Source organism: Paramisgurnus dabryanus, chromosome 6, assembly GCF_030506205.2.
Source record: "Paramisgurnus dabryanus chromosome 6, PD_genome_1.1, whole genome shotgun sequence".
NCBI lineage: Eukaryota > Metazoa > Chordata > Actinopteri > Cypriniformes > Cobitidae > Paramisgurnus > Paramisgurnus dabryanus.
Window position 1 is genome coordinate 26049457 of NC_133342.1, and position 23685 is coordinate 26073141.

Below are 23685 nucleotides of genomic sequence, written 5' to 3' on the forward strand. Positions count from 1 at the left end.
TTATAAATCCATTATCCTGCCCGATTAAAACATAAACATTGCAAATAACACCAGAATTAACAAATAATTAACGTACACATATCCTAAAAATTAACCTTGTGTAACTGATACGCTGTTAAGGCCAATGTTGATCATGATTTTGAATGGAAGTCAATGACGCCCTCTGCCGGTTGGGTATACCAAGATGGCGGCTTGAACTCTGCGCTGGCTTCACCTCACGCAGTTACGTCAAGCGTTCTATGCGCAATCCAGTCATTTATATAGATCAGTGGCTAAAACAGTTCAACTTAATGACAGCTGTTAATAATAATTCTCATATTGAAATCCATGTTCAACAAAAGCATGCTCGTTTGTTAAATTTTTTCGAGAATGGCCAAAGGGAATGTGTAATGTTGCTGTTAATGATAATAAATATATAAATATTTTGCAGGTGCATAAATGATACCTGCAAAATGATAAAGCTCAAAGTTCACTGCCAGGCGTGATTTCATATTTTGAAGGCATTTTTTTTTGTTGACATAATTCCCCTTTCAAAGCCTACAGCGAATAGCCAGTTTGGACTACAGCCTTTTACTTCCCGGTTGAATTACGTCAATAAAACAGTTTTTGTGACGAAACTCCGCCCACAGGAATTCATCAGTCACCAGCATTGGCTCAAACGGCTCTGTTAAAGCGTAACTAAACCCCTGGTCAGAGCCTGACTCCACCCACTGGCAATATTTGAAAAATGCAAGAAAAGTGGGCAGATCCCAACGGAGAAAGAGGGGACGAACTAGTGTGTGGTGAGATCGTAACAAGGGCGTGGTGAGCTTGAATCTGCTTACGTCACGAGTTATTTTTTGGACCCAACATCCAATAGGAAAATTCAACTGCAGTAGCCACCGTTTAACCTGAAGAGGGCAGCACTCAGACGTTTTTACACCATATATTGTAGTATTGAAACACTTTATATCCAAATGTCAAAAAAGTTACTAAAATCAATGAACAGCACTAATAGACCATTTACGCAAAAACCGGAAATACGTAAACAACGCGTAAACGCAATTCCGGTATAAGCTTTGTTGTTGGTGGAGAAATGGCAGCTAGAGTGTTTCCGACTTTCCTAACTTGTCTACCGAAGTTCACCAGCGCCGATGTGGTGAAGAGTGTGGGTATACATTCGTCCACTAAAGGGAACAAACTGGATAAGGGATATACATTCTTCCGTGCGGAGTTTATCCACAATTATCAAGGTAAGCTTTAGCTACAAAACCGGCTATAACTCCGTTTACGTTAATTGTAAATCTAGGGGTTGTGAATTTGTAATATAAGATTTAACACATCGCAGTGAATATGTCGTGTGTAAGTTATGTTTAAGTGAGATGACATGAGGTTAACATAACAACCAGTAATTTGGTGTAGCTGCTGTACTAGGTAAATGTTACTAGCAGTCTGCTGCAAAGTTGTGTATTTCTATATGAGATAACATGCAATGTTTCCTTGCTACATGCGGTTTAAGTAATAAATATACTACAGGGACAGGTAGTAGTGAGAGGTAGATGCTTCAGGTCAATGAGAGAGAGTGAGGAGCCTCACAAACTGGAGGTTTTAATATAGACAGAATGCCGGTTGGCAAAAGTTTCCCGTTCTTGCGTGTTCACTCTTCTTGCTGCGGCACTTTTTTTCACTTACTGTTACTATTATATACTATTATAAACTATTATAAAGGTAGGGCTGTTTCTGGTTGTAAGACGAACAGCCTTGAACACTACAGAAACGGCGACTCGTTGACTATTTTTGCTATTTTTCGTATCTGCCGCTACGATAACAGGAAGTTGCCATACACTTTGTTGACGTATTTCCAGTCGAAAAATGCGGAAGTGCGTAAAAGGTCTATAAAGCATCATTCTTACAGATCATTAACTAAAAAAAGTTGGTTTAGGGTTTAGTTACTCTTTAAGCTAAGCTGCTGTCGAATCACAACACACTAAACAATCTACACAAGGAAGATATCAGCCTGTTTTGAGGACAGTGAAAACAGCGGTATGCAGATAAGTAAATTGTGTGAAAAATACCGCGTTTTTTACACGTGAAACATGGGCACATGTTATATTGCGCACTGTAAACACAATCAAAGCTTCAAAAACACAAAAAGAACGGGACGTTTAATGTTTAAATCAAAGTTATATAAAGACTCAGTGTAAATTAAACACAGAAAATTACAGTGTCCATTTAGAAGCAAAACAACACATACAACAAAATGTCAGCACCGTAATGTTAGTCATTTATGGAGACAGTCTTATCTCTGACTCACTGCTTGAGGAATCTCAAAGAGGATGTGGATTCAGCACACAGTTCTGTTAAGGGAATTTTCTCAAGATAAATTTTGTCGTCATGACTCCCTCACTGTTGCTCCCAGGTGCGGTGGATCAAAGCTGTGGCTCACTTCTCAGGCTACAGAGAGCAGATCTGACCGAGACAGTGCTCATACATGCCAACTGGAACAGGGCAAGAGAGGGAGGTGATTTCCACTTACTGCCGGGGTGTCCTGGATTGGACCGTATCCTGCAACAGAAAGAAATGTTGCAGAATTGGATCAGTGATAGAGACGAGGAGCTGACAGGAGGTGAGTGACACTTACCAGATGAGTTTACGCAAGTAAAAGGAAATCCATTTTGGTCAAAAGTGTGCAGGTCGTCTCCTCCGTTACTGGAAATATGCTCAAGTCGATTACAAGAGGCCTGAAAAACTAGGCAAAGTCAGAGTCAGAATTAGCTATACACACTGATATACAATGTCTGTTTTCAGTTTGATTTGAGCAATGCTTATTAGCACATTTTATTATTCATCTGTGGCTGCAAAACCAAATGTATGCATTAACTTCCCAAACCATTCCCAAACATCTTTTATACATTTATTCACATCAATATTTAATTTAAGGATTTCTGGACCATCCTAAAATTCTCATTGTGTTTATAGAAGGATCTAAACATCTCATTTCCAGCCTAGTTCTGGTTAACATGCACATGGATCTGATTAAATGATCTAATTTAGTGGTTTTCGAGCTGTTGTTGAACACTGATTTAAAAGAGCCCGATTTAAATCATTACCACTTGTTATTATAATTTAACTACACAGACAATAGAAATGAGCAAATGCAATCATAAATCTTTAACAGCCATAATGGCTCACTTCATGAAACACTCTGTGTTCTCGTGGGAGAAATCCTTCCTGAAATAGGCCGTAAAAGCTGCTAAAGGAGATATTTGTCCCATACTTTGCTGACTAACTCTATCTTGTTGTATAAAGTTAATGCATATTTCAACACTAGTGCCAACTTGTTAGTTTGCGAAAATAAATTTGGAAATGCCATGACAATTTTTTTCTGAATTAAATACAGGATAATTTTACATACCTTGGTGATTTATTGGTATTTCATTAAACATCTGGTTAAGTTTTTGATGTGGGTTTATGTGTTTGTCAGAGACAGGCTGTAGTTCATTTGTAGCGCTGACCAGGTTGAATCCAAAAACTAATTCAGAAAGTCTGAAAGAACAAAGCAATTCACTTAAAAATGGGAATAAATTATATTTGTAAACATAAAGCCTTAATGTCTCTTAAATACATTTTTGGTTGTGGGATGCTTGAGGAATAGTCACAAGAGTGAACTTAATGCTCTTGGGACCCTACTGAAAAAAAAACTGTCACAGTACAATCCCACACAAAAGATTAATACACTTCACATGCATGTGGACATTTTTACATGAAGAAATCAATAAGCAATGCATTGCAAATGTATTCCTTCGGATCTTTCCCAAAACAGTTCAATATAGGAATGTGGCAATACTCAGAGGAGAGCCACACCAAACTCATAGCTCGAGTGACTCGAGAGTCTTCATGATGATGCACTTCATGTGGGGCGCAGCACTTGATGACATGGTCTCTTACAAAGTGACCTGAGGGATTTTGGCCTTAATGTCTTTACTGTTACTCATAAACAAGAGATGCTCTTGTCAACATAGCTCACATCTGTTCAGATGAAGCTGAACCACAGGGCCAACCAACCAGCAACGCAACCCTATTTTGAGGACAATATGTCCTTTACTTTATCACCCTAATGTAGAAATAATATTGAGTTTGGAAGGCATCTCTTAGAAACTGTCAGAAAAAATGGTCAGAAAATGGTCCCAGGCTGTCACTGGGGCAATACCAGGTCCTATTATGTATCATTTAGATAAAGAAATGTAAACATTTGGTATCAGTATCTACCTTTGAAAGGGTACCACCCCAGTGACAGCTAGGGACCAATTTTTGATCATTCTTCCAACTGTGTTTATATTGTATTTATTTGTTTGGTCTCATGCTGTAAAATGTTTATGTTTTATGGGATTTTTTTAATGATTATATTGAGTGCTGTCGTTTTAAAGTAAATGATATTGTTTTCACTCATTAACACTTTACAATAAAGTTGTATTTTTTAAAGGCGGGGTGCATGATTTTTGAAAAACACTTTGGAAAAGGGAGTCGGGGCGAGTACCAAAGCTTGTAGCCAATCAGCAGTAAGGGGCGTGTCTACTAACAAACATCGTTGCCTGGGTTGCGTCAAGCGTGCCCCACAAGCCCTAACATCTCGATCGCCCCCTAGTGACTGGTACTAGTATAGGTCATAAACCCCACCTCCCCCATGTTATTCACTGGGACTTGAGACCAACTAAACAATTTAATTACACTTTAAATATCTTTTTTCTGAAGCTGGTTTCTGTCATTTACTGTAGTTTTTATCACGCTGATGTAAATTCAAGTGTTTGTTTTTAAAATAAGTTTGTTTTTAGTTAGTTATTTAATGCTATAAAAACGGTGGTGTCACGGGCCTTGATTTAGCGGCTTTACTTCCTGCTCACTACTGCGCAGGACTGGCTCCGAAATCGCTACTGCGCAGACTCAAGACCCAAGATGTCAGCGCCGTACCGGGACACTGACAGCTTCACTTTTCACCAATGGAAGAGAGCGAACATACATCATCATTGTCATACATCTTTTTTTTACAGTCTATGGCTTGTGTATGCGTGGGGCAGGTCTATCAACAGAAGGTCCAGATTCTATTGGGGTAGGGGGGTGTTTGTTGGGTGATTTTAAATGTCAACAATGGCTTTCAGAGATCATGCACCCCGCCTTTAACAACAATTACTGTATTGAATGCATTAGCTAACATGAACTAACAATGAACAATACTTCTACATAATTTATTAATCTAAGTTCATGTTCATTTCAGCATTTCCTAATACATTTATAAAATCAGGCATTTTAACTGTTAACATTATTTAATGCATCACAAACTATGAATAACTGTATTGACATTAACTACCATCAACAAGAATTAATACATGTTGAAAAACTATATTGTTCATTGTTTGTTCATCTTATGCATTTACTAATACAATCATATTGTAAAGTGTTTACTATCACTCTTAAAAATGACTTTGACAATACTGATTTAGTTTCATACATTTGAACAGCACCACATATCCAGGACAAATTACTTATCTGGACAATTTAGTTTAAACAGATCTCAATTTATTTAACTATTTATACAAACCCAAACAAAAGCATTTTCTGAAAATATTTGACACGTTTTTAATGTAAATTAAAGTAGACAAAATGTTCAGCTTATCATTCAGTCATCCTGTGCCTGGTCTACGATTTTGTGTCCCATCACTGGGCTCCTCAGGATGAGAAGCAGCTACATCCCGTAGAGCGTCTGTCAGCACAAAACTCTCAAAACAGCTCTACTTTTCATATTTTTACAGCTAGCCTCTCTATACGCACTAATTCCAACCAGCTGCCAGCAAAGTCCTCAGGTAGGAATGAGAGCAATCTTTCATTCATCACACTAATTCTCTGAACTAGCTGGAATGAAGAACTTGTTTAAGGTTGGTTAAGGTATCCTGTCATGCTTTGGGAATCATTTTCTTGAACCAATAGTCCTCTGTTATGCTTCCATCAAACACATATCCATGGGTAAACATAATGTGATATTAAAAAGCAACATGATCTCACAGAAAGTAGTGATATAGTCACAAAAAATTTGATTATTTTATTTGTGTCCATGGCACGAAAATCAACTTTTTTCAATCCTTGAGCACGAATGTCTTTTTGGTGTCACTGGCACAAATTTTTATAAATAGTCTTCGTCTTCGTAGCAGGACTTTCTTTTTCGTGTCATTTTATGTATTGTTTAAAAAAAATCAATTTTTAAATCATTGTCGCTTGGGGTTAGAGTTGGGGTTTGGGTTAGGAACAAATGTGACAGAAAATGATTCTAACCCCCAAGACTTAAATCCATACAGTCTCACCAACCGTGCAACATTTTTCAAGGCAAATTTAAAAGCATTTCAATTTGTCAAGTCATTGTTCCTCTTAAAAACAAATACACAATGAGAGTTCAATTCAATTTGTTTAAATTTGGTAAAATTCCTATGAATTGAAGAGTTTAGATGCAAAACCCTCTAAATGCATCATTTTAGTCAGCCTCTTATGTTTAGGTTAATTTATTTCAGTTTTATGGCAATGAAAAGGTTATTATTCAGTAATTTACATGCCTTATTTTCACAAATTTCACTGCTTCATCTGTATTTAACAAATGTGATGGTTTTTCAATGCAAAACCCTTAAAGTGCATGCATGCTTTTTGGCAAAAACCTTTCCTTCTAAATAAAATTCACATCCTTTGACAAGACTTAGAAACTAGAAACATTGCGAAAAATTATAGGCCTACTGCCAATAAAGCTGAATTTTTGAATGGCCTGAGGTGGGGATTAAGCAGATTTGAAGTATTTGATGAAGGTATAATAAATGCCAAGAGCATTCGATCAATATCATTATCTCACTTTTGATCTGCATTTCTATCTGAGCTCCGCAATTATTTTAAATGCTGGGAGTAGTCACTGTTTTATTCACCTTTTGACTTTACCAGTACATTTTAAAAATTGATTTGTCAAGACTATTTTAAAACAACAAAAATCCTTGTCTCTTTTTGTATTATTAAGTCATAAAACAGCACACTTATTGTAGCTATAAAACATTTTGTGAAAGCCTGTCTAAAATTATTTTAGATCTAGATGTAATATTTAAAACTGCAGGACATAGATATTGTACTGTAAGCCGTAAACTATCATGAATGATTTTTTGTGACAAAAATACCCTGACAGTAATTGAAAAGGAACTCCAAAATATATCATAGTATTATTTCAAAAGAAAATCCATCAGCAGCATATTTACACACACTCAGCAAATAATGAAACATAATTCGCATAGTCATCCAAAATCTCATTTTACATAATAAGGGTTTGAAATAACAATGAAACTGAGTAATCAAATTATCTTAAATGGTACATTTTTGCCAAAAGAAACACATTTTGCAATTGGTTAGATTCTGACAGCAGGGTTTAGGCAAGATAATTTAGTTAGAAAGTGTATAATATCTTTCAGAATCCATTTGGGAGAAATGAGCTTTCCCACATGTTAACTTTGTTTTGGCACCACAAACCCTTTCAGTGATTCTGTCAATATTAAGATGGAAACTGGCCGTTCGTTGGAGTTTTAAGTCAGATTTTCTGATATGTTGTTATTTGATAAAACACATTAGCAGTTTCTGACACAATCTTTATTACACAGTGTTTATTTGTGATTGTGATTATTGTTTACAGGAAGCAAGCCATCACATACAGAGGGGTCCAAAAGTCTGAGATTACATAGAAACTATAAGATTATGAGATAAAGTGTAACAGAGAAGATCTTTTACAAAATCTATTACATTGAAAGAAAAATGTATAAGTTTCTTTACTCTTTATAGATCAGTAGTCCAATAAGCTAAGTAGTGAACCTGCAGTTAGCGAACCCAGTCTCTCTGAGTTGCGTATAAATAGCACGAAGTGTAAAAATCATGCAATACATACGTCAAATTCCACAAGAGACCATGGCTTAAACATAGACAAAAACATGGAGAAACCTGTATATTAAATAACCTCTTTAAGCAAATCTCAAATCTAACCCTAAACCCAAGCGAAAATAGTTTAAAAAACAGAAAAAAAATGTAAACCAATAAATAAAACGACAAAAAGATGTGCCGTTTAAGTGATTGGGAAGGACTGGTGTATCATATGCACGCCAAAGTGGAATTTGGCGTATGTATGGCACGATTTTTACACTTCGTGCTATTTATACGCAACTCTGTGAGATTGGGTTCGCTATTCCAGCATAACTGCAGGGTAGGAACAGCACAGATCATCAGGTTTGGCACAGACAACTAAAAAAAAACAAGACAGGAAAATACAAAATGCTACAAAATTCTCTTTCTTTTGATTCATTGGTGACACTATACAATCCACTTCAATCTGATAACATTAGTCAACACAAACTAACAATAGACAATATTTATATTATTAATCTTTGTTAATAATATTTTCAAGATTTACTAATACATTTTACATTTAAATCGAAAGTTGTATCTGTTAGTGTTATCTATGTAATGCACAACAAACTCATGTAAAACAAACAATGAACTATTGTGTTTTTTTAAATAATGCAGTACAAATATATTGATCATTGTTAGTTCATGTTAACTAATGCATTAAGTAAGGAATAATTGCCAACGGGCCATTGAATTATAAGAAAATAATGCGATGTGCCGTTACATCGCGCATGTGCATTATTTTCGAATTATTCAAAGGACCGGAGTCAATTATTTTGCTTATAGCACGGTTACCAAACGGTTACCGGTTACTCTGGTGCCTATTTTTAAGACCGTTTTAAGGTTACGTTTGTGGTATTGAAAAATAATCAACACCCATGGAACATTTCTCAGCCAATCGGAATAAAGCATTTAACAGCCCCGTGGTATAACTGATGTTAATCCCTGAGACGTAATGTGTTACCAGTTCTTTTTTTTACTAAAATGATTATGCAAATAATTGAATTTATTATGAGAAAACTTGCATTTAGCATTTTCACTAGTGGCCACTCACACTTTTAGACCTCTGTACATTGTTTTGTTTTTTTGTGTAGTATAACCCTGTAATAAACCCTGTATGTGTGAGTGGCAGTGCTCATTTAACAACAATAAAGGTAAATTAAATGAAAAATATTACAGCCATTCCCGACAAGAACGTGAAATTATGCTAAATTACAAATATGACAAATATAACATATGGCATAAGACTGTATAAACCACTATGCATGAAAACATCTGGAACTGCTTGCACAACAGTGGAACAGTAATAGCAAATAATCCTGCCGACTGTAAAAACAATCAGTCACATCACGTCTTGTTTCTCAAGGCAGAGAAGATTTGCTTCAATCACACTGTACATGATAGGCACAAGTGCTCTCGGGCAAATATGTGAAGTGCAGATGGACTTTGCCAGTGACAAATAGGCAAATTAGCAACATGTAAAATTGCTCCCATATGAGTCAAACAGGCAGTTACAAAACATTCAGAAGATTTTTTCCAGATTCAGTCACAACAATCAAACTTATATATTTAATGTGTCTACTGACAAATGTGCTGATACTGACCTTGGCTGACTGGTCTTGTTATTGGGCAAATTGTTGTGATCATTTATATTGCAGTGTCTGTTTGACTGGCCCAGACTCATACTGGTGGCTCCGGCTAAGGTTCTGGTACAGGATTCGTCTTCCTCTGAATATACTGTAAACCCAGCACAAATCACACATGAGATCTCTTTTAAAAAAAGTTTAATGTAGTTGTGGCTTTTAGTTTGTCTATCTATAACAGTTAACACTTAGAAGATAAACACATTTAAAATTTCCAGAGAAAAGGTTTAAAAATACTGATGATAAAATGTACATTCACACACTTTATACATTTTTGTCCAATGAAATTCACTACAGAATAAGAATGTATTTCTTTTTTTAAATTCTCCTTAAAATTGTATAGACTAATGACAGACTAACTAGACTTATTACAATAGCTGAGAACTCCAATGTCCTGAAGGAGCAAGCTAACAAAATTTTGCTTTGGGCAAGCACATCCCATGCAGAGCTTTATAATATACATAAAAAATTACATGGCCACATGATGAGTTGTAGGGTACATTTTGTGAAAATATAGCCTTGATATTTTTAATACTGCTTAAGTAAGCTCATGTAAGATATTTAAATCAATGTGAAATTGACAGCTTTAATTTTTGATACATAATGATACTTTATTGTATTTCAAGGTCAGAATTTCTCCAATTCTTTCTGATCCTTATCAGGTCAGACATGAGTAATACAGACAGTGCCGCAAGATGAAGTTGATATTTCACAGTAATTATTTAAATTAAAACACTAAACTAAGTTTGTCACTAAATTTGTTCCTTATTTCGCAGGATCAAACTACTGAAATATATGTGGCTTCTGTCTGCCTGCCACATCTCTTGGTACAGCGAGCTGTCTAAGACCATTAGCCCTGACAGCACTCCTGGATTTTCACCTCAGGTGTGGGTTAGTTGACTTGTGCTGTCTGACAGCTTCTTGAATCAGTCACAAGCATTCGAAGGAAAATTGGCTGGAATGGAAAGACTGTGGAGAGTCTGAGGGACATGCGTGGAATGGCTGCTTGCCCACGGTAGGTGCCCAGTGACTGGACAAACACTGGGCTTTTCAGTGAGATGGAGCAGCTGATGTCAGAAATAGTACGTAGTGTAAATGATGGGTAAAGGGAAATGAGGAAGGCAGCGCACATATTTAATTCTTAATGGCATTTACACACCAAAAAAATCTTCTTTTACCGGCACATATATTAAATTGTTAACTGTTCAAACAAATTAAAAGCATAAACAAAAACATGCATGCTTTGACTATATGTCTATAATATTATATCTCTTTATGGTTAATAATGACTGATAACTGTTTATTATATTAATAAAAGAAAATGTGGGGTCTTCTGCCATCCTTATCTTGAGTCAAACACAGTTAAAATCTCTTTTCAAATGGAAAACTTTTGCTACGTTTTGGCTGTTCATTTACTCGAAGCATGTGTAAAATTACAGAAAAAGACTGTATTTGTGTATTATGGAAAATCTCTGTAATTTATTGTGCACATTATTTCACTGTGTTTTTCCCGCTACCCCAGCTGCTGGAATTTTACTGTTTTTTACAGTGTTAATGAAAAATTACAGAAAAACATTTATTTTTGTATTACGGAAAATTTCCGTAATTTACTGTGCCCACATGTGTATTATGTGTTTTGACCAGTGTTGGGGGTAATGCATTCAAGTAACTTGCGTTACGTAAAAATATTACTTTTCTGAAGTAACGAGTAAAGTAACGCATTACTTTATAAATGTACACATACATATTTGAGTTACTTTTTTAAAAAGTAATGCGAGTTACTTTTCAGTTTAATTCATTTGATTAAAAAAATTATGTACTGAATTAAACTGAACTTAGGGAAGACCGGGGCTGGTTGTCTCACGAGTTGGTTGTCACACGGGTTGGTTGTCACACTGCTTATTTCAGACATACTAAATTGCACTGTGGTACAATTTTGATATCAATTTGTTAGCCTTTAATAGCTTATTCATTTGCACTTGAACTTTTGCTGAGCAGACACAAAACTTTTTTTGTTAGGAGACAATTTTTTATTTTTATGGGTCAGAGTAAATTTTCATGTTGGTGTTGTTTTTGTGTTGAGATCTTGTAGGATATCAGTAATGCAAAAACAAAACACTAATTTAAAAGCTAAAAGTAGTAGCTTTATTTTGAGTCATCTTTTAGCGATCAAGTTAAAGCGGTGTGGCAGCTAGCTTATCATGTTGGTCAAGAAGTCAGTTGGGGATGGTTGTCACATACCTTGCGGGGTTGGTTGTCACATAAGAATATTGGACATAGACCTTTTAAGACTGTTTGTGTGTTTGTTTGTTTTTGTTTGCTGTTAAAATAAAATAAATAAAGCATTAAATAAAGAGGTTTTAACACTAAAAATTATTTCATTTTATTTCTCAACACAGTAGACAATAGGCTTTATGCCCAGCTGCACTACTTCCTGAACTTCAGCCAGCTTCTTGTTTCCTGTCTGCCATTATTGGACAAACTGATTAATCCAGGTGTGCCTGACCTCAGTAGTCACAACAACAATAATCAGACACACCTGGATTATCAGTTTGTCCAATAACAGCAGACAGGAAACAAGGAGCTGGCTGAAGTTCATAGTGCAGCTGGGCATAAAGCCTATTCAAGTAACTGATCACCCACTTTAATCCCATTGTTTAAACATAAGGGGCATTAATAACAACTATCATAGGGGTGGATTCATATGAAAACTTATTTGCAGTTTCTAGCTTAAAAAACAAAAAAATAACACATTATCTTTTCAGATCCCAATTTATCATTGAAGTCCTATTGAACCTCAATAGGGACAACCAATCCATACCCTGTGACAACCAACCCCGTGATGTGTCAAAGTGTCTTTGATGGTTAATTACTTCCTGTTACAATACATTCTAAATGTAAAAAGTATACACATTTAAATCCAAGACTCCAAAGTTTCATTTCATGTAGTGTTTTCATTACTGCTGAAAGATTTTTTGAAGATGAGCAATTCATGCATGAGTAAAAATTGTGACAACCAACCCCGGTCTCCCCTATACCACGGGTCTGTTAAATGCTGTATTGTGATTGGTTGAGCAATGTTCCATGGATGTTGATTATTTTTCTGTAAACCGCACACCTAACCTGTCAAATGTCTAAAAAATAGGCACCAGAGCGATGTTTGTGGTACAAGAGGAACAACTGACTCTGGTCCTATGAATTAATGCATTAATGTGTTGGGTGTGCATTATTTTTTAATAATTCAATGGCCCGTCATCAATTATTCCTTACATATTAACGTAGAAGTACACACTCTATGCGTAGCGGCTGAGCGGAACAGTTTAAGTCAGAAACGGAGATTGCAGGGCAGAGCTTAACATTTTTGCGATGGAAATATGCAATTTCTGAATGCAGAACTTATCTCATAAAAAACACCTGCAAAGCCTAAAAGAGATCAAGCCTTAGCCGAGTAAGAAAAAGTAACGCAAAAGTAACTTAACATTACTTTCCATGAGAAGTAACTAAGTAACGCAATTAGTTACTTTTTTGGGGAGTAACTTAATATTGTAATGTGTTACTTTTAAAAGTAACTTTCGACATTGCCAACTAAGCAACTCAAAGCATAAGGGGCAGTTTGCATATGGACCGCGCCTGCCTCCTTCTTTCTAATGCACTTTTTGATACACCATTCTGAAAAGTTGTTGAAGTATTATTAATTGGGCTGCAGTGCCAGTGTGAATCGGTCTTATTACAGCATTTGTAGTTATTTTTAAGGATCTGTGTGAATGGAGATCAGTGACAATGTCGTCTGTATGCATAAAACACAAAGGAAAGATGTTGTCATTTTGAGTACAGGGTAAACCTACCATTCAGAGAGGTTAGATCTAAAGACCCATTGAGAATATGCTTACCAGTAAAGCTTTCTTGGTGAATCTTAGTGAGGGAGCCAGAACACCTGTGGTCTGGGCTGTGTACAGCAGGAGCAGAGCCATGGAGACGCTGCAGGCCAAGGCACACATCCACAACTTCCTGCTCCACCTTACTGCGTAGCTGGCCCTGTCAAAACCACAGAAAATACATACAAAAAATATCTTTACTGATCTCATGTTAAGATAAAGCAGCTTAACTGGCATACCGTGATGTTAGCACCAAAATCATGAGCTTGAATCCCGGGGATTGTATGTGGGCTACACATTTAAACATAAAGATGCTACAGTGATACTATTTGGTCAAAGGTTCTCAGAAGAACCATTTCTTTCTTACCTTATATAGCCTATTTTTTTATTTTTATTACAATGAACCTTTTGTGCAACACAAAAGGTCCTTGGATGTTAAAGGTTCTTTATGGAACCATATGACAAGAACCTTTTTTAGGAACTTTTAATTATAAGAGTGTTGAATCTACTGTAAATCACACTGAATTAAAGGGGACATATCATGAAAATCAGACTTTTTCCATGTTTAAGTGCTATAATTGGGTCCCTAGTGCTTCTATCAACCTACAAAATGTGAAAAAAAACAACCCAGTAACTTAGTTTTGGTAAACCATTCTCTGCAAGCATGTGAAACAATAGGTCATTGAAATTTGGCTCCCCTTGTGATGTCAGAAGGGGATAATACCGTTCCTTAATCTGCACTATCCAACCACGGCACTGCCATTTAGTGCAGAAAGAGAGAGAGAGAGAGAGAGAGAGAGAGAGAGAGAGAGAGAGAGAGAGAGAGAGAGAAAGGATATAATTGACAGCACAATTGAGTTTCAATTTTTTTTAAAAAACCACCATTATGGCGATCAGTGTTTGCATTTTATCAGCTCATTTGCATTTAAAAGACACACCCCAAAACGGCAAATTTTTGCTCACACCTACAAAGTGTCAATTTTAACATGCTATAATAAATTATCTATATGGCATTTTGAGCTAAAATTTCACATGTGTATTCTGGGGACACCAAAGATTTATTTTACATCTTAAAAAAGTCTTGTGAAATGTCCCCTTTAAAGCCTCTGGGAAATGCATAAATGCAAATCAGCTGCTTATAACACATTTTTCCCAGTACAGCAAAACCTTCTGCTGTTAATTCCTTTCTGCATTCATTGGAGCTGTTGAGCATGTTTGCTATTTGCATGTCACATCTGGCCTCTTGAGGAATAAAACCACGCTGCTTATTAACTGTATTACGGGAACACATGTGTTCTTGCTTAGAATGCCAAAGCCATGGGAATACACAAAGATCTCCTTCATCTTCCTTTGTTCATAGAGCAATATTAACCCATAAAACAATAGGCCTTTGTATTAAGGATCTTTGGGATAAAGACTGTCGACAGAGTAGACAATGTGACTTCGTTTATCGGGTCGTTAATTAGGTCATTTAATTGTAAATTGTTTATAAGTTTATTAAGTCAGTGAGCGAAGCTGTGCTTGCTTTAATGACTGTCCTCTATAAAGCAAACACAAACCAAAAATTGTTACCTTGTCCTGTGTCTGCAGGGCTTTACTGGAGTGGGCTTTGACGTGTTTGCGCAGGGAACTGGGGTCCGTGTAACGCTTGGTGCATCCTGGGAGCTGACATGCGTATGGTTTCTACAAGAAATACAGCATACATGAAAAAGGAGTTTCAGTTGTTAATTTAAAGGCCATAAACTCAAATTATAAGATAAAAAATATGGTTCCACTTTATAATAGGTGTCTTTAACTACTATAAGAAAAAGTATACAATGTATTGTGTACATACATGTACTTAAATTTAAAGAGTCTGCATATAACTACACTCTTAACCTTATCTCTAACCCTAAAAACATAATAATTACAATGTATTAAATGCATTTTCTTGTGGATTACAGACTGCACATTATTAAGCATCATTATAATTATTATTATTACAATGGCCATTATTACATCTACTTATTTTTACACTAACTATCTTCCTCTAAAATGTGTATTTATAATGTGTACTGTATATGTCTGACAAAGCAAAGCATTCCTGTTTGGGAATCACTAGTTTAGTATTTGATGAAAATGAGAAAATGCTTTCTTAAGTCAAAATGTATTTAACAGTGACTTTCTGGACAGAATCTAAGGTTTTCAGATGTTTCACATAGCAACATCAAACACATCCTCCACAGGATGCGACACAGGTGCAGAGCGCTACACAAAAAAGATTTTGTAAACATTAGGAAACCGTTGCATCTGTTCAGTCCAAATATTAAACACACATGTCATCGTGAGCTACACAAACTCTGAAAACAATAACTAATGATGATGTGCCTTTAGCAACATACTTCTTACGTCATACGCTTCAGCTGCACATTCAGAAAGTATGATGGTCAATGGGAAGATCATTTTCTCATGGCCTACACCATTGGGATTAAAGTGATACGAAATGATGTAAAGCTAACATCCCTGTACTATCACATATGTGCTCCACTCATGACATCCACGATTATGAACAAAACCTCAAATATATCAGTGATTTAAGTGTGCTATAAGCAAACAGGCCTGCTCATCATTGCGCAATGTTGCAGGTTGGCATGAGCCTGGTAGCTGCTGGAGTGTTTCTCTCATTAAAATGAAAAGAGATCTTTCTGAAATGCTACACCGTCATTCCTGACTCTGAATTTAGCATAGATAAAACCCTGTTATTTTAGGGGACTATCTTGTCTGGAAAAAGTGACAAGAAAGCTTTCCTGCTTATTTGTTTTCATTAGTGGTGGTTTGGGTGAGCCATACCCTAATGCCTCACAACGGGAAAACGGAGACAAAGAGCCAAAAAGAAAAGCAGAAGTGAATTTCATTTAAATAAAAATAAAAAATACAGTAAAACTTCACAATACGGCTGTATTTGTTAACAATTGTAAATACATCAGCTTTAACAAGGAGTACACTCTCAGAAAAAGCTATAAAAGTTGTCACTTTGGTTGGGATATACCTTCAAGAAACCAGTATGTACCTCTAAAGTGCCTTTGATGTAACAATATGCACCTTCTAGGTAATGAAAACAAATAAGCTTGTCAGTTTTTTCAGACAAAATAGTCCCCTAAAATAACAGTGACAACGTTTGTACCTTTTTGTATCTTTTTTTCTGAGAGTGCAGTTTCTCAGCATGTATTAATCTTTCTTAATGTTAGTTGATGGCAATACAATTGTTTATGTTAGTTCATTGCACGTTGACTAATGCTAAATATGTTTTAGAAATTGCTTATTGTTAGTTCATGTTAGCTAATGCTTTAAATAATTCAAACAAATGCAACCTTATTGTAAAGTGCTACTATAAATACATACAAAATTATGATACTTTTACATTTAGTCATTAGCAGATGCTTTCGTCCAAAACGACTTACAAATGAGGTAAACAATAGAAGCAATTATAGCAACACAAGAACAGCAATACGTAAGTGCACTGGAAATAGTCCCATCAAGTCCAACACAATATACATAGCCAAGGGTTTGTTAGTAATTTTTTAAGGAATGTAGAGATGAAGAGAAAGGTAAAATAGAGAAAGAGATAAAGAGAAAGGTAAATAGAGATAGATAGTAAGTCCGTTATTAGGAAGTGAGGTAATGATATAGTCTGGAATGAATGAGTTTTGAAAATTTAGAAGCATTCACATTTTCATTATTGTATTATTAGATGCCATTCTATATTTTTCCAAAGCATATATCAATGGCTTTTGTGTTTTAATCTAAAGGACGGTGAGAATGGCCAAACATACAGTGTCTAGGTGCGTGCGCTGGTGTTTGGCCCGATCACTGGAATTGCTGAAGGCTTTGAGACAACCGGGATGTTGGCATACGTAGGGCTTCTCTCCAGTGTGGCTACGTAGGTGGATCTTTAAGTTCTCCAGACGGGAAAATGCTTTATTGCAGCCATCAAACTAAAAGAAAACAAATACGCAAGATGAGATTTATGCATGAACATATATACACTAGTCAACATTTGAAGTGGATCAAAACCTTTCCTAAAAGTTGTCTTAAAACCAATACCCAGTACCCGTTCTTGTCTTAGGACAACTTTGATGAATGTTTTTGATCCACTTCAAATGTTGACTACTATAGTTCACAACAGCACGCAACTCTAGTATGTCCACATCCTGGCAGAAATAGTATGCACTAATATGCATGCAAAGTATGACATATGCTCAAGAGGCAGAGAGCACAGCATGTTATAATTATAAGCAAGAATTAGTATACAAAACGCATTTAATAAGAAATAGAAACATGCTATAGAGAAGAATTAAAGAAATGAATTTCAGTCAAACTCCTCAAAAAGGAAAAAGTGAAGAACTGCGTACACAAATACAGAGCCGTGCTTGATAGAGGGTTATGTAAAAGTGGTTGAAAGAGACATGAAAGCATTATATTGCTATTTTTTAACACTACAAATGATTACAGATTTAAAACAGAAAATGTTTCTTTTTGCCACAATTTTGGTAATGATTATAAAACAAAACATTTTAAATGAACTGTTTGAATAAATCTTTTTATTTACTAAGTCTTTTTGACAAAAAATCTAATTATTGTGGTTATTAAAATATTTGTCATCATTTATAATCTTTTATTTTCTTTCTTCTGTAGAACAGAGAAGAGGAAATTTTCCTAATGAAACTAGATTTTTTTTATATTTGGCTCTTAAATGCAACATGATGTTTAGTCATGATTACTCAATTGTGTAATAAAACACAAATTGAGGGGTTTACAGTGTAGAGACAAGGAACTGTCCAAAAAGCAAAAAATGAAAGAGAAACATAAATATGTCATGAGAAACAGAGAAATGTCTTTTCTGATTCCCACTTTTCAAATTTTCATTTTCGAAAAATAATGTGTTGTGATTTGATATCAAGTCAGATATACTACTGTGTTATCATCTTTTGTTGTAAATAGCAATACATGCTGTTTATGTTGCCACTTCATGCAGATTTCTAAAGATTTGCACACACATGCACTCTACAAAGTTTATTAAACAGAGCATGTTCAAAGCTGCTTCCTGTTAGAGCGACTCTGTTAAGATGTTTGAATTGGAGAAAGGCCAGCGAGGGAGTCAGTTAGAAGACCAGCTGATTCAAGGTGGCAGCCGCGGTCATGCAGACTTTTGCTTGGAGCAATTCTGTAAAATTATAAAACACATTTTGGCGGTCACAGGTGTGATGTCATGATGAGGTTATATGAAAAATGATGAACAGCGCTTTATTGAGTATCTTTTAATGTCTTTGCATTTGTTACATTTAAACCAAGCACACACTGACGCTTACATTTATTCATGTATAGTACACTGTCAGAAAAAAAGGTACAATAATGTAAAAAAGTTTAAAAAGTACCTAAAAGGTGCATATTGCTAGAAATACATACTGGTTTCTCAAATGTACATACTGTATCCCTACCAAAATGGTTCATATTAGGGCCTTTAAAAAGGTACAGTCCCTGTAAAAACTTTTGTACTTTTTTCTGAGAGTGAAAAGATGCTTTTACCCCAAATGACATAAAAAAGTATTTTTTTTTATGTATTAAGAGTGACAGAAATCTAAATTAAAAGCACAGTTTTATATGATGCAAGGAAACCAGTGTTGTAACACATTTTATTTAAACATCTGTAACTCAATGTGTTTTTTGTTTCTTTGGTATATTAATCCCATATTTATGTTCCACTAATTCAATTAGTTTTAAATCTAAACTGTGTAAATACCAGTTCTGGTCCAGTGCTTGAGGCGGGTATTGTAATCGAAAACATAAAGATTGCGGGTATGAGTTTATTTAGCATTTATTTTTTTACTTGTTCCATCTCTCCAACCCCAAGAAACTAATGCCATTTTTAAATTTTCAAAACTGTAATATAATAGTGCTTATATAACATTTAATTTAAATATATAAGGTAAAAACCCATTACATTACTTTCATCTATTAATGTGAAACTTAAAATTTTACTTTGTCACCCCTTTAATATTTTTGTGCTTAGTAAATCCTTTGTATTAATGCAAAGAAAAACACTTATGAATATGTATGATATGACAAAACATGATATATAAACTTACAACCTTTGTTACAACACTTCCCTGATCTCATACTTTTAATATAGGCCTACTTTCTTATATCTGATAACACCAAAACAATGTTAAATGGTTGTCTAGGAAAATCATATCATATCTACAAGTATAGCTTTTCTATTATAACAAAGCTGTTTACATTAATAACTGAAAAAAAAAAGATTATTAATTTTAATTTAGTTTTGACTGAAAGTCAAAATATATTTATCTCTCAGAATCAGGCTGACAGTACACAATTTAGACTTATTTTTGTATATTTAATGTTTTTCAAGATGTTTTTTCAAGAAGATGTATGTGATATCTTCTCAAACAATCGCCTTCTGGCCACCACAGTTTAAATAGGAAAATAAAACAAAAATAAAAACACTAAACAACAAATAGATTAAATTATATCCCATAGCTATCTTACATCACTAAAAAGAAACAGATTTCTTAAGTTGCACAAAGTGTAGAAAATGAGTAACAGCTTTATCAAAGGATTCGGTTGATATTGTTTTAGGACACTGTTATCCAAGCCTACCATAATATCTTTGAGCAAGTAATGCACATACAGTAACTGTTGACAAGAAAATAATTGTATTACGTGTATTATATTTCAATGCTGCCAAATCTCAAATATTTTTTAAAAGAGATCGAACAGTGGGATTTATTATTATTATTATTATGGGATTATTATAAATATGCATAACAGAGCACAGCTCTTTGTAAGAATCCATCTTCAAAGATGATTAAATTTATCATTGTACATGATCAGTCTCCATGCAGACTAGTTTCACAAATGAAATTTGCAACTATAAACAACAGAAACATTTCTTAATCTCTGAAATCTGCAATACATCCATTTTTGGAGAAATTCAATCCACACATCAGTCTCTATAACAAACTCTTACATCATATATCTGGCAAAGCTTAAACTAAGTCTCTTTTCTCTTGTTAATTCTTACTGATTGATCAGAGCAGAATAGACTATTAAACATAATATTCAATGCATGTGGGAACCAAAAACAGCACAAAACCCTCATAAATAAACAAAATGTAAAAAATATATTATAAAAGGAATTTTGAATAAATCAAAGATATGCATTAGGCCCAATTTAGTCATTTTGTGGTGGGTTTAGCAAGTTTGGGACCAAAAGAAGTAAATGTTTTGTTGAATTGAGTCTAGATTAGACTTAGAGAACAAAATTGTGACATGGCCATTTCAGAATATACTTTTCATCTCTATATGATGTTTTTCTATCAAACATATCTAATGCGGGAATGTGGAAACATTTTATTTTGATAGATATTTTACGAACTAGAAGCAACTTTGCAACTACTTATCTACCAGTCATTAGAGAATTGGTAGACTGTATATGCTTTATATCTATTAACACTTTATTGTGATGATCCCCCAAAAGACATTTTACTGACTGTAAGCATCTACATGTCAACATCTTCTACTAACCCTACACTGTCAAAAAAAAGTCAAAAAGTGGTCCAAGCTGTTACTAATATATGTGCAATATAGGTACAGGTTTGTATACATTTGGTACCAATATGTACATCTGAGGTACTAATATGAACCCTTTAGCTGCAAACGTGTACTTTTAAAAGGGTACCACCCCAGTGACAGTATTTTTTTCTGAAAACCCATACTCTAATACTTAAATGAGAGTTAGTTGCAAAATTATTTATAGTTAGCAGGATATCAAGTGGTTGGATAGTGCAGATTAAGGGGATTTATTATTATAATAAGATCCCCTTCTGACATTACAAGGGGAACCAAATTTTAATGACCTATTTTTTCACATGCTTGCAAAGAATGATTTAGCAAAACTAAGTTACTGGTTTGTTCATTTTCACGGTTGATAAAAGCACTGGGGACCCATTATAGCACTTAAACATGGAAAAAAATCCCATTTAATTCAGTTAAATAGCACAGCTGTTTAAACACTGGACACAACATTGATGACAAAGTTGAACTCACCATGCACTTGTTGGGCTTCTCACCAGAATGGACTCGCATGTGAATGAGGAGCTTGTATCGAGCGTTGAAGGGTTTGTGTCGACGGACGCATCCTGCCCAGAAACATGTAAAGTCCTCACCTTTCCTCTGATCGATGTGAATCTTCTCTATGTGTCTCACCAGTTCTTCTTTCCGTCCATAGGTTGCCCTACAATCCATCCACTGACATGAGTGTCCAATACTCAGCTGGCCATTTGCTCCATCATCTACGCTCAGTCCTGAGTCATTCTTGCATTGCTGTAGTATAGGAAGTTTTTTGACATTGTAAACATTAAGGTGCTGGGTTTGTTCCTTGGCTATGTTAGAGTCAGCACAAAGATACTGAAGCAATTCTTTGTTTTCAACATGTAGAAGCTTTTTACTCATATTCCTACAAATGTGAAATTCAGCAACAGGTTCGTTCTTGGGAGACTTGGGAAACATGGAGTCTTCTGGGGTTTTTTCCTGCTGCGGGCAACTGAAGGGGTCCTGGCCCTCAGGTGGACCGCAGAGAGTTGAGACTAGAGATGGAGATCTGAGGCACGGCTCAGATACAGAGCCAGATGAGTGGTTGGAGGAAGGAGAAGAGAAGGATGGAGAGAAGGGGCTTAAAGATGATGTGGAGAGAGAAGAACAGAATAAGGAAGAGGATACTGTATCAGCATCATGCGATAAGTTATTTCCAACAGAAAGAGTGCAGGATGCATCCCTATTTACTCCACCGATATACGATACAGCGCCTTGATTGGATGAACAGATTAAATCGAGATCATCTCCTACTATTGACACAGGTGACTCAAAAATGCTGTACATCTTCAGACCTTCAATTTGAATCGCTTGATTTAACTGCTGGTTTACACAGGACATACATTCTTCATCATTGCTGTTAACCAAGCCAAACTGTTCTAGTTGAGCAACTGCTGGGCTGAGCTTTGTAGGCCTCATGATGTTCTTCAAGTTACTTTCCCAGCAAAAAGTGAGCACATATGTTTAAATCTTCACTGGAGAATGGTTCATTCAAGTGGTTTTCAGTAATGCTGCATCTGTGATCATCTCCAAAAACCCTGCAAATACATTAGACAATTAGACAATGACTTGGACCTACGTTTATACCTAGTAATAAAGGCTTCGATGACAAGATTTTGTAAGTACGCAGTAATGTAGAAATGAGTGAAAGAAACATTTTACGATTTGGTAAAGATAATATTGAAGGACCCCCATGAGTAAAAACATCTTATGATTTGGTGAAGAAAACACTGAAGGCTTACCTACTAAAACTGTAACTGTACTGGTGAAAATAAACTGTAAAAGCACAGGATAAAAAATTATCCACAATATCTGTAACACAAATTATGTGTTTATGGGTCAGTGACAAAAATGCTTTGGCAATATGAGCAATTAAAAAATCTTTAAATAAAACTTGTTTCAAAAATGTACGTAGTGTATTTATGTTAATTGTATGCAATAAAAAATTACATTTGCACCGTTTTTATGAAAGTTAAGACTGAATGGATCTGAAAATGTAAAATAGTGTAACCGCCAATTGCGCCACAGAATGAGAAATATTAAATATTTTATCCACCTCGATGGCATATAAGCGTAATAATATAAAATTTTTTAAAATATAATTTTATTAGTTATTTCTAAATGTAATCAATGTATTAGTTATTTCTAAATGTAATCATTTTAAAATATCATTTTATTAGTTATTTCTAAATGTAAATTTTAAAGCGTTTTTGTAATATTTGTCCTGTCATATACTGAAAACAGCTCTGTTTTCTATATATATATATGTATGTATGTATGTATGTATGTATGTATGTATGTATATATATATATTTTTTTTTCATTTAAAAAATAGTTACACCAATTGACACAGACCGGTTACACCACATTGACATTTGTGCAATTATCCCACAAATATTCTTTCAAAATGAAATAAAACCTAAAATTTTAGACTTGGTCCTCGAAAAAGAGAATGTATGCAAATAATCAGCTAATTTATTTTGAAATTTTAACCCTTTTACATTTAATTGAACCATATGGACACAAAATAATTAACGTCACGTCATTGACCCTTATACAAATTATTATAT

At 35.0% G+C, this 23685-nt stretch overlaps 1 protein-coding gene and 1 long non-coding RNA gene across 2 annotated transcripts in view; one reads left to right on the plus strand and one right to left on the minus strand.

Moving 5' to 3' along the window:
- Positions 1–1905: 1905 nt before the first annotated feature.
- Positions 1906–23685, minus strand: part of glis1a (GLIS family zinc finger 1a) — a 30185-nt gene continuing 8405 nt past the window's right edge. Inside the window, exons 2-9 of the mRNA XM_065276368.2 lie at positions 21572–22653; positions 17278–17439; positions 15038–15148; positions 13481–13625; positions 9552–9684; positions 3395–3525; positions 2621–2728; positions 1906–2544 (exon numbers count right to left, since the gene is read on the minus strand). Coding sequence (XP_065132440.1) covers positions 2465–2544; positions 2621–2728; positions 3395–3525; positions 9552–9684; positions 13481–13625; positions 15038–15148; positions 17278–17439; positions 21572–22534 — 1833 coding nt within the window. The 5' untranslated portion in view covers positions 22535–22653 and the 3' untranslated portion in view covers positions 1906–2464. The remainder of the gene's footprint in view (positions 2545–2620; positions 2729–3394; positions 3526–9551; positions 9685–13480; positions 13626–15037; positions 15149–17277; positions 17440–21571; positions 22654–23685) is intronic.
- On the plus strand, positions 2472–15159 carry LOC135766871 (uncharacterized). The gene is made up of 3 exons (XR_010541832.1): positions 2472–2605; positions 10367–10475; positions 15056–15159. It is a non-coding gene; the product is annotated as an uncharacterized lncRNA (long non-coding RNA).